Genomic DNA, 13642 nt, shown 5'->3' on the forward strand with positions numbered 1-13642 from the left:
TAGGCGGGCGGTCGGTGGCGGCCGCTTCGGTGCTGACAAGATGGCGGCTGGCGGGGCTGTTGCTGCGGCGCCCGAGTGCCGGCTTCTGCCCTACGCGCTACACAAGTGGAGCTCCTTCTCCTCCACCTACCTTCCCGAGTAAGTGCCGAGTCCTGGGCTCGTGCTGCCCTACTGTTCGGCGTAAGCACGGCTCGGGCAGGGGGGCCGTGGAGGGCAGCCGCGCCGAGAGGCCCAGGCGGGGCCTGGTGAGGGGGACGCGCGGCCTCCGAAGTCTCAGTGCTGCTGCCAAGAGCCCTTGCCCGCCCCCGCCTCGGGGAGGGGTTAGGATTCCGAGAGCAAGGTCGGGGTGAAAGGGGCGAGGTGTGTGGCGGCGTCGGGGCGCGTAGATCAGCGGGGAGCCAGGTGATACTGCGGCCGTGTTTGGGAGTTGAGAAGGGCTTGGGGGCGGGCAGCTCAGGGACGTGAGGGCAGGAGTCGGGGCTCTCAGGGTTGGGACCGCGGACAAACTGGTGAAGATGTCTAAGGGCGCCGAGGGCTCCGGAGACGGGGGGAGAAGGTTCAGTCGGTTGCTGCCGGGACGAAGTGTAAGGCTGGGAAGAGTGATTCTTCCTGGGGGAGGGAGGTGGTGGTCATTAGAAGCGATTAGCTCCGGAGGAGTGTAGAAGTCACAGGCGGCCGAAAAGTTGTGAAGTCTTTGCAAGTGGGCATACATTGTAGGATTTGCAGAGGGTACCTTTTCCGGCTGGTTGTTCTGAACAGAAGAGTTCCATTATATGATGGCTCAGAGCTTAGATTTATGAAGACACAGACCAGTTTCCCAGCCCAGAAGCTCAAATACAGACAAAAAAGTCTGACTTTAATGAATCTGACTTCCAACACTCGCTCGGTCTGAATCCCCAACTTAGGTGTTAAAAGGAATTGCAGGAAAACCGTATGTTTTTCTGTAGCAGATTGCTTCTGAAATGCTGACAGTACTTTGGTTCAGTATTTACTTACTTTAGCTCATCTTGGAGAGAAGGAGCAAATCGAACTCCAGTTTTATCAATTCGTACTCATAGAAAAACGAGCTTCGTGAAGTTTTAAGATCTGTGCAGACCCTGAAGAAAAGTGCTGGCTGTCCCCCTGGACCATCATTTTACAAGTCCAGAAATGATTTTATGAGCAAAACAAGTTACAAGTCATATGTTTTTTGTTACTGAACAAATAAAGTGACTAGATATGTGAAGCATAACTCAGAAGTTTGCCACCTGTATTTCAAAAGTTCTTCACGCTTTCTCAAATGTGATTTCTCTAGTCAAATCAGTCAAAAATCTAAAAAATAGATCTATAACTGCAAGAATCGAACTCTCTTGACTGCCAGCCCATTGTCCTGTTCTCCAGGTCAAGGGTTGTCAGTCAGGCCTTTAGTAGGATGTGGCTCAGTGAAGGATGCCAAGTGGCCTGTGGCCTGATGTGGGCTGTGTGTCCTGTTGGTGGCTGCTGTGTGACTGTGTCCCTGATTGATAACGACATCCAGCTTTTAATGTGAGAGTGAACCAGGTAAACATTCCAGCCCTCAGCTGGAGTTGAAATGTGTCCCTCGGTACTTGACTTATGATTTTCAGGGCTTACCAAATTGTTGAGTCTGAAGGTAATCATCATTTTTCTGTACCCAAGTTAGAATCACATAGAGTTGGGAAATGGTTTGGCATTGTTTGATCTAATAACTCTGGGAACATTTTCCTGGTTTCAAGTTAGACTGCTTCTAGGATTTCACTCCTTAAATTTCTGTTCATGGGGTGAGACTTGGGTATCATAAGTCTTATCTGAGTTAGGAATAAAAAGGGAAGTGTATGTTTCAAGCAGGCAAGGATTTAGTGGGATGGCAACTTGACTTTGACTTTGTCTCATTATCCTGGCCCCAGATTTGAAGTGGACAGCATACTAAATTTGGAGTTAACACAGACATTTGTAATAGGAGAAATTGACTGCAGTTTTCTCAGATATATTCGTAAACTAGTATTTAGTGCATATTTGACTTTCAAACAATTTCATTTATTGTGTTTTTAGTCTTTATGATATTCTGTTGACTTATGCAGTATAGTTTTTATTTTAAAGCACTAAACTATTACAATAGGGGAGTAATCTGAACTTTTTCTTCGAAGGAGTTGAGTATTATGGATCTTGGGTTTGAGAGTTTCATGTCTGCTGGATTGGTGTATGCCATCCCTGAACTTCTAATTGCAAATAAGGATGACTCTGAACTTCTATTGGCAAGTAAGGCTAAGTTGTAGCTCTGTATGCTAGGAAGCTTAAGGAAGGGATTGCCTTTACTTACTTTGGCCCTAAAGTCTTAACAGCAATTGCTGTACCTTTACTGGCAGTGACAGTCATGTTAAAGTCTAATTTTAAGTAAAGCTTTTTGTTGAAATTGTCTGAAAAAAAGTGAAAATGTTCACTCAGTTCTGTCTGACTCTTTTCAACTGCATGGACTATAGCCTGCTGGGCTCCTCTGTCCATGGAATTCTCCAGGCAAGAATACTGGAGTTGGTAGCCATTCCCTTCTGCAGGGGATCTTCCTGACCCAGGGGTCCAACCCAGTTCTCTTGCATTGCAAGTGGATTCTTCACCATCTGAGCCAACAGAGAATAATCCTCTGGAAAAGGGCAAGGCTACTCGCTCTAGTATTCTTGCCAGGAGAGTTACATGGACAGAGGAGCCTGGTGGACACTACAGTCCATGGGGTTGCAAAGAGTCGGACATGATTGAGCGACTAGCAATGAAATTGTCTACAGAGTAGCAAATATTTATTGATTATAAGTCACTGATCAAGGCATCTTGAGGGGTAATAATAAGGCAGTAACAACAATGGGGAACATAATGTGCCTTCCTTTTGCTAGGCTCTCTCATCACTACATAAGTGTATTAACTCATTTCATCCTCACAGCAGTTATGTGAGAAATCTTCATTTTCAGCTGAAGCAACAGACATGGAGACATTAAAATTTGCCTCTGGTCAAGTTTTAACTCCTGTACAGAATCAGGATTTGAACTCAGGCAGTCAGGCTTGGTCTTAACTTTGGAGCTGTTCTGCTTTTGCACAAAGGTGGAGAAGATTTGAAAGGGTTATTGTATTAAAGGCACTTACATTTTAGTTCTTAAAAAAAGAAAAATTCAGATCTTAGATTTTTTTTCTAAAGACTTAAACTTTTTCTTTCAAAGGCAGTAAGGAACATTTTTCTTCTAACCCTTTTAGTTTTATTTGGACTTCAAAAATGTTAAAGCAGATTGCATTATAGATAACACAGTTTTTTATTTTGAAACTAATGAAGTAGCCTTTGACTTTTCAGTGTGCTTAAAAAGTTTGCTTGTGTTTTACCTTTTTCTGAAGTTTACAACTACTCTGGGAATTAAGAAAAATGCATCTGTTTAAATGATGGTTAATTCTTAGAGGCACTCTTATATGTAAAAATATTTTATAAACTGCTGATCTCTATACTCAGATATGTATTGTTCTTGCTAATAGTGATACTACAATTTATGGAGCACCTACTGTGTGCAAGATGATTTTTGTATATAATTTTACCAAATCCTTAACTGCAAACCTGGTGGATAGGTATTGTATCTATTTTGCATACGAGGAAACTGAGGTCCATATAGGTCAAGTAACTTGCCCAAGGTCAGAGTTTTCAGGAGGCTTGGCAAGTTCTCAGATTTAAAAACTCTTTGTGTGTGCCTCTAGTAATCACCCCCCTGAGTACCCCCTAATGATCAGGCACCATGTTTAGGACTTAGCATGTTTCCTTGGTTTCGTCTTCAGAAAAACTGTATGATAAATATTATCATTCTCTTTTATAGCTAGGGAAACTGGGGTTCAGAGAGATAAAGATAAATTGTCCACTTGAGTTGAAAGGGTAGGAGATATGACTGATCTTGGACTTCCTGACTTCTGTTATCAAAGCTGCTTCAGTGTTTTACATGGCTGTAATATGTTCCTAATAGGGAATACAGATTAAAAAGTGCAATAAGGTTAGAATTTGGAGAAGGAAATGGCAACCCACTCCAGTGTTCTTGCCTGGAGAATCCCAGGGATGGCGGAGCCTGGTGGGCTGTCGTCTATGGGGTCGCACAGAGTCGGACACGACTGAGGCGACTTAGCAGCAAGGTTAGAATGGAGAGAGGGAAAGATATTTAGATATACTATATTACCTTGACATTTAAGTTTTAATGTATTAATATAAAAATTGGGAGGACCTTTGAAAGTATATGTACATGTTAAGTAATTTTATTAATATGGGATGCTCCTTGTTTACGTATAGTGAAAGACTTTATTAGGTAGTAAAATTGGATACATTTTGAAATGTTAACCTTTTTTTAATCTTAGTCTTTTGTATTAAAATCAAACATTATTTAAAACTGTATGTAGGATAAAAGATGAACCTATCTCAGGGCTTCCTGGGTGGCTCTGTGGTAACGAATCAGACATGAGTTTGATTCCTGATCCAGGAAAATCCCACGTGCTGGGGAGCAACTAAGCCTGTGTGCCACAAGTAGTGAGCCTGTGCTCTAGATCCTGGGAGCCACAACTGTCGAGCCTGCATGCTGCAACTGCTGAGCCCATGTGCCACAACTACTGAAGCCGGCACACGCGAGTGCCTGTGCTCCACAACAGGAGAAGCCGCCGCAGTGAGAAGCCACACCTAGAGCACTGTCCCTGCTCACCTCACCTAGGGAAAAGCTCACGCAGCAACAAAGAGCGCAGCCAAGAAAAGTAAATAAAATTAGTAAATAAAATGATAACACTGATTTGCATTTTAGAAGAGAGATGAACCTATTTCAGCTATTTTAAAATTTTACATTTAAAAATGAATATGTTTTTCTGATTGCCAAAAAACACCCACCCTGAGTTATGGGAGGAATATTTTCAAAACAGACTCATAAAAACAAAATTTAAATTATTCTCAATCCCACCACCCAGAGATAGCTAATCACCCTGCGATATTCCAGATATTCCATTATGTCTGTATCTATTTTCCATTTTGATATTGTCCCTCTGTTGCTGTTCTGTATTCTTTTTCCTTCTTAATATGTGATAAATATTTCCTCATGTTATTAAATATTCTTTTACATTATCATTTGTTATAATGATTTTATGGCATTTTATTTCATTGACCCCCTATTTTGGAATGTTTAGGCTCCCTGAGTTTGTTTGTTTTTATTGTTCTTTGGCCATTAGGAGTCATAAGGCATTTTGCCTTATAGAATCAAATCTTGAATTCATTTATGAAGAGTTCTGAGATGTTGAATTGTTGGATTAAAGATATCAGATTATTTTTCTGCTGTTTGTGTAGGAAACTCTGTTTCTGTGTACCCTGGCTTTACTTTGGTATTATCCTTAGTAATCTGGGGTTAAGAATGTGGTTTTGGTCAGATAGGTCCTTAGAGATGTCTAGAGAGTGGTTACATAATTCAAAGGTGACATTGCTTCTTGTCATTTCTTTTTTCTTCTCTCTCATCTTCCTTTATTTTAGCTTTTAAATGGATTTTTAGTTTATTAATCATAAACATTTGAAAAATAGTATAGATTTGAGATTTATTATTTGTTTGGAATATAGACAGTGATTACTGTGCATATAAATTTGAGAATTTGTTACAATCCTGTAGGCTTCTGAAACCCAGGAGTTGTGAATCCCTAGTTTGGAGTTATTTGGACTCCCCTGGAGACTGGGGACTGTCATGCTCTTTCTTTTTTTCCTACTCCTCTTTCCCTTTCCCTAAACTAAAAATAAAATTAGTACCGGCCTGACTTGGGAACCTTACTATTCACTGATTGTTCTAAGACTGATTTTCAGTCTGGTGATCTTAGAACTTTAGGAAAAGAAAGATACCAGGATATAGGAAAAGTTTGAGATGCATCATGAACTGGAGATTGAATCTGTGGAGCTGACTCCTAGGATTGGATCTTTGTGATTTTTATTAAGATGTTGTCTGAGCATTGTCAGTTTCCTTCTATGTAGCAATACTTCTTATCTTGATCAAATACTAGGAGGTTTAGTATTATGTTTACTTTTTCTTTCCTTTTTTGGCAGATAGGCAAATAGCTCTGTTATTTGCATTAACTTTTTTTTTTTAAGGCTGATCCCGGGATGTTCTACATGTTGATAAGATACATTTCAGCTGTTGCTGGTGATCTGACTTTGCTGTATTTCAGTTATTCAGTTACTCATCTTTGGAATTACGAGAGATTTTATTTATTTAGTTTTGGCTGCGCTGGGTTTTTGTTGCTGTTTGGGCTTTGCTCTAGTTGCGGTGCACAGGCGTTTCACTTCAGCGGCTTCTCTTCTCGTGGAGCACCGGCTGTGAGGCAAGCAGGGTGCAGTAGTCGTGGCTCCTGCGCTCAGGAGCTCTACAGCACAGGCTCAGTAGTGGTGGCACACAGGCTTAGCGGCTCCATGGCGTGTGGGATCTTCCCGGACCAGGGATTGAATCCGTGTCCCCTGCACTGGCAAGCAGATTCTTTACCACTGAGACACCAGAGAATTCCCTCCAATAGATTTTAATTTTAGAAATGTAGTATTAGCACCTAAGAATGGTTTTATTTGTGTTTATTCTGTTTGGGGTTTCTGAGACCTCTTGAATTTATAGTATGACTCCCATTAGTTCAGAAAAAAATTTCCAAACTAATTTTTTCAAATATTCTTTCTACCCCCTTTTTTTCCTTCTTCCTTCTCTGACTTTGGTTGACTCCATTCTATACCTTTTGTCTTGTCCCATATATCCTTTATGCTTTTTTCCGTTTTTTAAATCTTTTTTCCTCCTCCTTGTTTCTCATTCTGGATAGGCTTTACTTACCTGTGTTCCAGGTTCACTAGTCCTCTGTTCTGGCATGTCTTGTAAGCTTTTGATCCCATTTATTTTATTCTTGATTTCAGATATTTTTTTTTAGTGCTAGACTTTTCGTTTGATTTTCCCTCTTTTAAAAAAATAGATTCTAATCCTCTGGTGAAAATCTCCATATTGTGGTCTGTTTTCTTGACATCAGCCAAATTGCTTGAGTCTATCTGAAAACTCCACTGTCTGGATCACTTTTAGGTCTCTTTTTATTTTCTGTCTTCACACATTTTTATCTTGGTGGTTGTTATTAGCATTATTTGGGGGAGTAACTTTTGATTGACTACCAGACATTATATTTAGAATTTTAGATACAATTAGAAATTATAGTTAGTTGCGTTTACTGTTCTAGCGTTTCTCTAGAAAAGGTTCACTCATCTTCTGGCAGGCAGATAAAATAGTGGCAGATCACCTCAACAGTTTGGAATTGAGCTGACTTGAGGCTGGGTTCAGATTTTGTAAACATCTAGCTTGTACAACTTTGGTAGCCCTCCAGGAACAGCTGAGAGACTGGGTGTTTCTCAGGCTTCTTCTGCTTTTGCCTTCCCAACAGCATGAGGCTCTTAAAAGTAGGAGCTCCTTGCTTTCAGTTGTTTTCTGCTGGCTTTTTAGCTTTCTGCTTTTTTCGTTTTAGGAATCGACAAATGCTTTAAGAGGAAAATCAGTACACATTGTCAGGTTTGTTCTTTTATACCTTCCTTTTCTATAGGATCTTAATCCCTCAAGTCTGGTACGTCTTGGCAAGATCCAGTTACCAAGTTTTGTCCCCTTACCTCCTTGAAGATGCCAAAACCTCTGCTGACTTTTCTCCCCTTTAGTAGCTGTCCTTTCTTGGCTTCTCAGCTCCTTATCTTAAAAAAAAATTTTTTTTTAATTTATTGTTTATTTGGCTGCACTGGGTCTTAGTTGTGGCTCATGGAATTTTTAGTTGTGGCCTGGGCGATTTAGTTCCTTGACGAGGGATTGAACCCAGGTCCCCTGCATTCGGAACATGGAGTCTTAACCACTGAGCCACCCAGGAAGTCCCTCAGTCCCTGTTCTGTGCCATTAAATAAATAGCTGGAATGCCCTGAGAGGGAAAGCTGCACAGAATCTGGGGCTTCTTTTAACAAGTTCTTTGTTATTTCAAACCCTAACTACCTCAGAAAGTCTCTGATACCTTAAGAACTTTGTTTATATTTTATACAGCTTTTCTGGTTATAAAAGGTAATGTTGGTCTGCTGTGGGCTATTCTGTCATAACCAAAAGCAGAAATCTTTTTGTGTTTGGTTCTTACAGAATAGAAATACATTTTGTAGGCTTCTGAATTCTTCATGGTTATGTTAATGTACTATCCTAACACTTGGGCCCCAGATATTTTTGCTCAATGTTTTCCATCATTTTGCCTTTAGATACCGTAACTACTTATTCCTAATATCTGGTGGGAAAATTTAGGGACTGTAAATAACATTATTTGTTAGCAGCTGTTTTAAATACTTACTGACTCTTTTGAGACTTACTTGTTTCTGAGGTCCAGAAATTGAGATTTTAATCTTTGTCGTTGTTGTTCAGTAGCTAAGTTGTGTCCTACTCATTGCAACCCATGCCCCATAAGGAGCACACTTTCTCCCAGAATTTGCTCAAACTGATGTCCATTGTGTTGGTGATGCCATCCAACCATCTCATCCTCTGCCACACTCTTCTCCTCCCACCTTCCGTCTTTGCCAGCATCAGGGTCTTTCCCAGTAAGTTGGCACTTTGCATCAGGTGGCCAGAGTATTGGAGCTTCAGCTTCAGCAACAGTCCTTCCAATGAAGAAAATTCAGGGTTGGTTTCCTTTAGGACTGACTGGTTTGTCTCCTTGCTGTCCAAGGGATGCTCAGAGTCTTCTTCAGCACCACGATTTGAAAGCATCAATTCTTCAGTGCTCAGTCTTCTTCATGGTCCAACTCTCACATCCATCCATGACTACTAGAAAAACCATAGCTTTGACTATGGATCTTTGTTGGCAAAGTAATGTCTCTGCTTTTTAATATGCTGTCTAGGTTTGTCATAGCTTTTCTTCCAAGGAGCAAGCATCTTTTAATTTCATGGCTGCAGTCACTGTCTGTGGTGATTTTGGAGCCCAAGAAAATAAAATCTGTCCCTGCTTCCACTTTTCCCCCTTTTATGGGACTGCATGCTGTCATCTTCCTTTTTTGAATGTTGAGTTTTAAGCCAACCTTTTCACTCTACTCTTTCACCCTCATCAAGAGGTTCTTTACTTCCTCTTCACTGTCCGCCATTAGGGTCGTATCATCTGCATATCTGAGGTTATTGATATTTCTCCTAGCAGTCTTGATTCCAGCTTATGATTCATCCAGCCTGGCATTTCACATGATGTACTCTGCATGTAAGCAGAGTGACAATATACAGTCTTGATATACTTCTTTCCCAATTTGAAACCAGTCCATTATTCCATGTCCAGTTCTAACAGTTGCTTCTTGACCTGCATACAGGGTTTTCAGGAGACAAGTAAGGTGGTCTGGTACTCCCATCTCTTCAAGAATTTTCCACAGCTTGTTGTGATCCACACAATCAAAGACTTTAACATAGTCAGTGAAGCAGAAGTAGATGTTTTTCTAGAATTACTTAGCACTCTCCATGATCCAGCCAATGTTGACAACTTGATCTCTGGTTCCTCTGCCTTTCCTAAATCTAGCTTGTACATCTGGAGTTCTCAGTTTAGGTACTATTGAAGCCTAGCTTGAAGGGTTTTGAGCATTACCTTGCTAGCGTGTGAAATGAATGCAGTTGTATGGTAGTTTGAACATTCTATGGCACTGCCTTTCTTTGGGATTGGAATAAAAACTGACCTTTTCCAGTCCCGTGGCCCCTGCTGACTTTACGAAATTTGCTGATGTATTGAATGCAGCACTTTAACAGCATCATCTTTTAGGATTTGAAATAGCTCAGCTGGAATTCCATCACCTCCACTAGTTTTTTCATAGTAATGTCTCCTAAGACCCACTTGACTTCACACTCCTGCATGTCTGGCTCTGGATGAGTGACCATAGCATTGTGGTTATCTGGTTCATGAAGACCTGTTTTTGTATAGTTCTCTGTATTCTTGCCACCTTCTCTTAATCTGTTCTGCTTCTGTTACGTCCGTCCATTTCTGTCCTTTGTTGTGCCTATTTTTGCATGAACTGTTCCCTTGGTATCTCCAGTTTTCTTGAAGAGATCTCTAGTCTTCCCCATTCTATTGTTTTCCTCTATTTCTTTGCATTGTTCACTTAAGGAGGCTGTCTTATCTCTTCTTGCTGTTCTCTGAAACTCTACATTCAGTTAAGTATATCTTTCTTTTTCTCCTTTGCGTTTTGCTTCTCTTCTTTTTTCAGTTATTTGTAAGGCTGCCTCAGACAACCATTTTACCTTCTTGCATTTCTTTTTGGGGGGTTTTGGTCACCACCTCCTGCATAGTGTTATGAACCTCTGTCCATAGTTCTTCAGGCACTCTGTCTACTAGCTCCCCCACGAATGTGTTCATCACTTCCACTGTGTAATCATAAGGGGTTTGATTTAGGTCATACCCAAATGGCCTTTCTTCAGTGTAAGCCTGAATTTTGCAGTAGTGAGCATGATCTGAGTCACCATCAGCTTCGGGTCTTGTCTTTGCTGAATGTATAAAGCTTTTCCATCTTTGGTTGTGAAGAATATGATCAGTGATTTTGGTATTGACCATCTGGTGATGTCCGTGTGTAAAGTCGTCTCTTGTGTTGTTGGCAGAGGATGTTTGTTATGACCTTGTGTTCTCTTGGCAAAACTCTGATAGCCTTTGCCTTGCTTCGTAGTATATAGTTATAGTTATTTCCTTTCCTAAAATATGATTTTTGTATTATTTATCTCCTTTTATTTTTTTAGAACTTTCATGGGAATATTTATGTGAAAGCATTGTTTAAAAGAAAGATCTTGGGTCCAATGTAAATTTTTTGAGTTGTAAATATTGTTAGTATTTAAGACTTTAAAAATATCCTCACACTTCTTCAAGCTGACTGGTATTTATTATGGTTATCACCTCAGTGGTAAAGGATCCACCTGCTAGGCACCCACAGCCAGTGCTCTGACAACCTGGAGGGGCAGGGTGGTAAGGGAGATGGGAGGGGGTTCAGGATGGAGGGGACACGTGTATACCTGTGGCTGATTCATACTGATGTATGGCAAAAACCATGACAATATTATAATGATCTATCAATAAAAGTAAATAAATAAGAAAAATAAGAACTCACCTGCCAATGCAGGAGATACAGGTTTCATCTCTGGGTCAGGAAGATCCCCTGGAGAAGGAAATGGCAACCCATTTCAGTATTCTTGCCTGGGAAGTCCCCATGAACTGAGAAGCCTGGTGGGCTACAGTCCATGGGGTGGCAAAAGAATTGGACTCCACTGAGCGACTAAACAACAACAATGGCAACAGTGTATTTGTTGTTAAGGCATATTGTTTTGGATAAATAGAAACGTTAAATTATTTTAAGCATCCTTGAATATGTCTCCTTTCCCCTTCCTTTCATTGTCCCCTTTCTTCCCTTTTAAGTAGTGTGATCAAAAGAGTCCCAAAACCTAACTCTTACTTATTATTCAGCTATCAGCTGGAATGTCACTCTCATAGGAATATATGACTGATCCCATCCCACCAAAGAACTCTGCACCCTTCTCTGCCCCTGTAGTTAAATGTGTTCTTACAGATCTATACCCTTCTCATATATCACTTCATACAGTTTATAATTATGGATTTATTTGTATAATTATTTGATTTATAGCTGTCCCCCAGTTAGACCACAAACTCCATAAGGACTGTGAAATTTCGGCCCCCGCCATCATTGTAGTCCAGCATGAGTGAGTGAGTGAAAGTCACTCAGTCGTGTCCAACTCTTTGGGACCCCATGGAATTCTCCAGACCAGAATACTGAAGGTAGCCATTCCCTTCCCCAGGGGATCTTCCCAAGCCAGGAATCAAACCCAGGTCTCCAACACTGCAGGCGGATTCTTAACCAACTGAGCCAGTAGTCCAGCATAGTGTTTATTAAGTGCATGGATGAATTAATTAACTAAACATCTTGACTACTTTTCTTCTTTTAATAGAGTTTTATTCTGGGGCTACATGGAGTCATATACTGGCTATGTTAAAAAAATATTAAATAATTAGTTTTAATGATAAGCTTTAAATCTGTGCTAGAAATTTTCATGGTTTTCATAATTTTTAGCAATTTCAGAGAATGTTTTAAGTGAAATTGATTATCTTGGGCTAAAGATGTTGCGTTTTGAAGGACTTGGAAAAGAAAGCTTCTTATCTATCTTGGTATTTTAAGAATTTTTTATTGTTAAGGTTATTTAAAATTCTTATAGGCAGTTTTTCCAATGAGACCTTGAGAACTTTAAAGCATAGTTTATTACAGAGCCTGATTTGGCTAATAGCTTTTAATAGTTTTAGAATATATTATGAATATTTTGATTAATTTTAGGATAAGGATCATTTCCTCCAATTCCTTGAATATAAGTATTCAATATGAAATATAAAAAGTTAGTTGACTTAACAATGTTTTGGGATTGGTAATTTGCATCCCATGCATTCAGCTACTTAAAAAGTATAATTCAGTGGATTTTAGTAGTTCAGAGATATGTATAACATCACTGCAGTCAATTTTAGAACATTTTCATAATCTCGAAAAGAAAACTATACCCTTTGTTATGACCTGCTTCTTTCTTATCCTTAAGCAACCACTAATTTACTTTCTGTATAGATTTGCCTGTCTCTGTAGATTGTGGACATTTCATATAAAGTTATATAATATGTATTCTTTGTAATTGGCTTCTTTCACTTAGCATATTGTTTTCAAGGTTCATTAATGTTGTAGCATGTAGAATGTATCAGTACTACATTCTTTTTATGACAGGTAATATTCTATTGTATGGATATACAGCATTTTTCTCCATTCATTAGTAGATAGACATTTAGGTTGTACCCACTGTTTTGGCTTTTATGAATAATGATGCTGTAAAAATTTGTGTGTAAGTGTTTTGTTGGTTTTATGTTTTTATTTGGGTAAATGCCTGAGTAGAATTTTTTGGTCATATGGTAATTCTGTGTTTAACTGTTTAAGGAACTGCCAGGCTATTGTTGGTTGATTTTTTTGTTGTTGTTATTGAAATTTTGTCAGACTGATTAGTGCATATGAGTTGAAGCCCAGTAAGGAGAATGATCATCTGGAATTAGACAGCAAAGTGCTTGACTTCAAGTCTGTTAATCTAAGAACTTTCTGTCACAGTTGATCTAGTCCTTTATCTTCTTTTATTTTTGTTCAGAATGCATGTGTGTGGATTGGCTCCATGTCTTCATCTTTTAAGTTACTTACCTACTTATCAGTGTACATTCTTACTTGGAGACATAACATATATTCACACATACTTTGGTAAGTAGTTCATGATGGGGATGTTAATTGAAAATCGGTATTTTTTCCCCTAAAATTTGTAGTTTGTTAACGTGTAAAATACTGAATGGGAGATATTTATGAAACTTTTTTATGAATTCTTAAACAAACTGAGGCATACATTTTAAAAGAGCTGAAAATGATGTCAAGTTTGACAGAATAATTTCTTTTCAAATTTCAGGTGATTGTAAAGTTCACATATCAAAATATAAAAGTTAAGTCTTTGAAATCTATCACCATCTCCATTTTCTCCAACCTCAAATGCTACTTTGGGTGACAGGTTAAAGAAGACTTTGTGTTTTTTATTGTTGTTGCTACATTGTGATA

At 39.4% G+C, this 13642-nt stretch overlaps 1 protein-coding gene across 4 annotated transcripts in view; it reads left to right on the forward strand.

Annotated features, from left to right (window-relative positions):
* The window catches only part of MKLN1 (muskelin 1), a 367056-nt gene that overhangs the window by 172401 nt on the left and 181013 nt on the right, over positions 1–13642 (forward strand). Inside the window, exon 1 of one of the 4 annotated variants that reach the window (XM_040259650.1) lies at positions 15–138. The exons of 2 other annotated variants lie outside the window; for them this stretch is intronic. In XM_040259650.1, coding sequence (XP_040115584.1) covers positions 41–138 — 98 coding nt within the window. In that variant the 5' untranslated portion in view covers positions 15–40. Of the gene's footprint in view, positions 1–14; positions 139–13642 lie in introns of those variants that run through there. One more of the 4 variants, XM_040259652.1, reaches the window with a different exon arrangement.

The sequence above is a fragment of the Oryx dammah genome, unplaced genomic scaffold (genome assembly GCF_014754425.2).
Source record: "Oryx dammah isolate SB20612 unplaced genomic scaffold, SCBI_Odam_1.1 HiC_scaffold_18, whole genome shotgun sequence".
Classification (NCBI taxonomy): Eukaryota; Metazoa; Chordata; class Mammalia; order Artiodactyla; family Bovidae; genus Oryx; species Oryx dammah.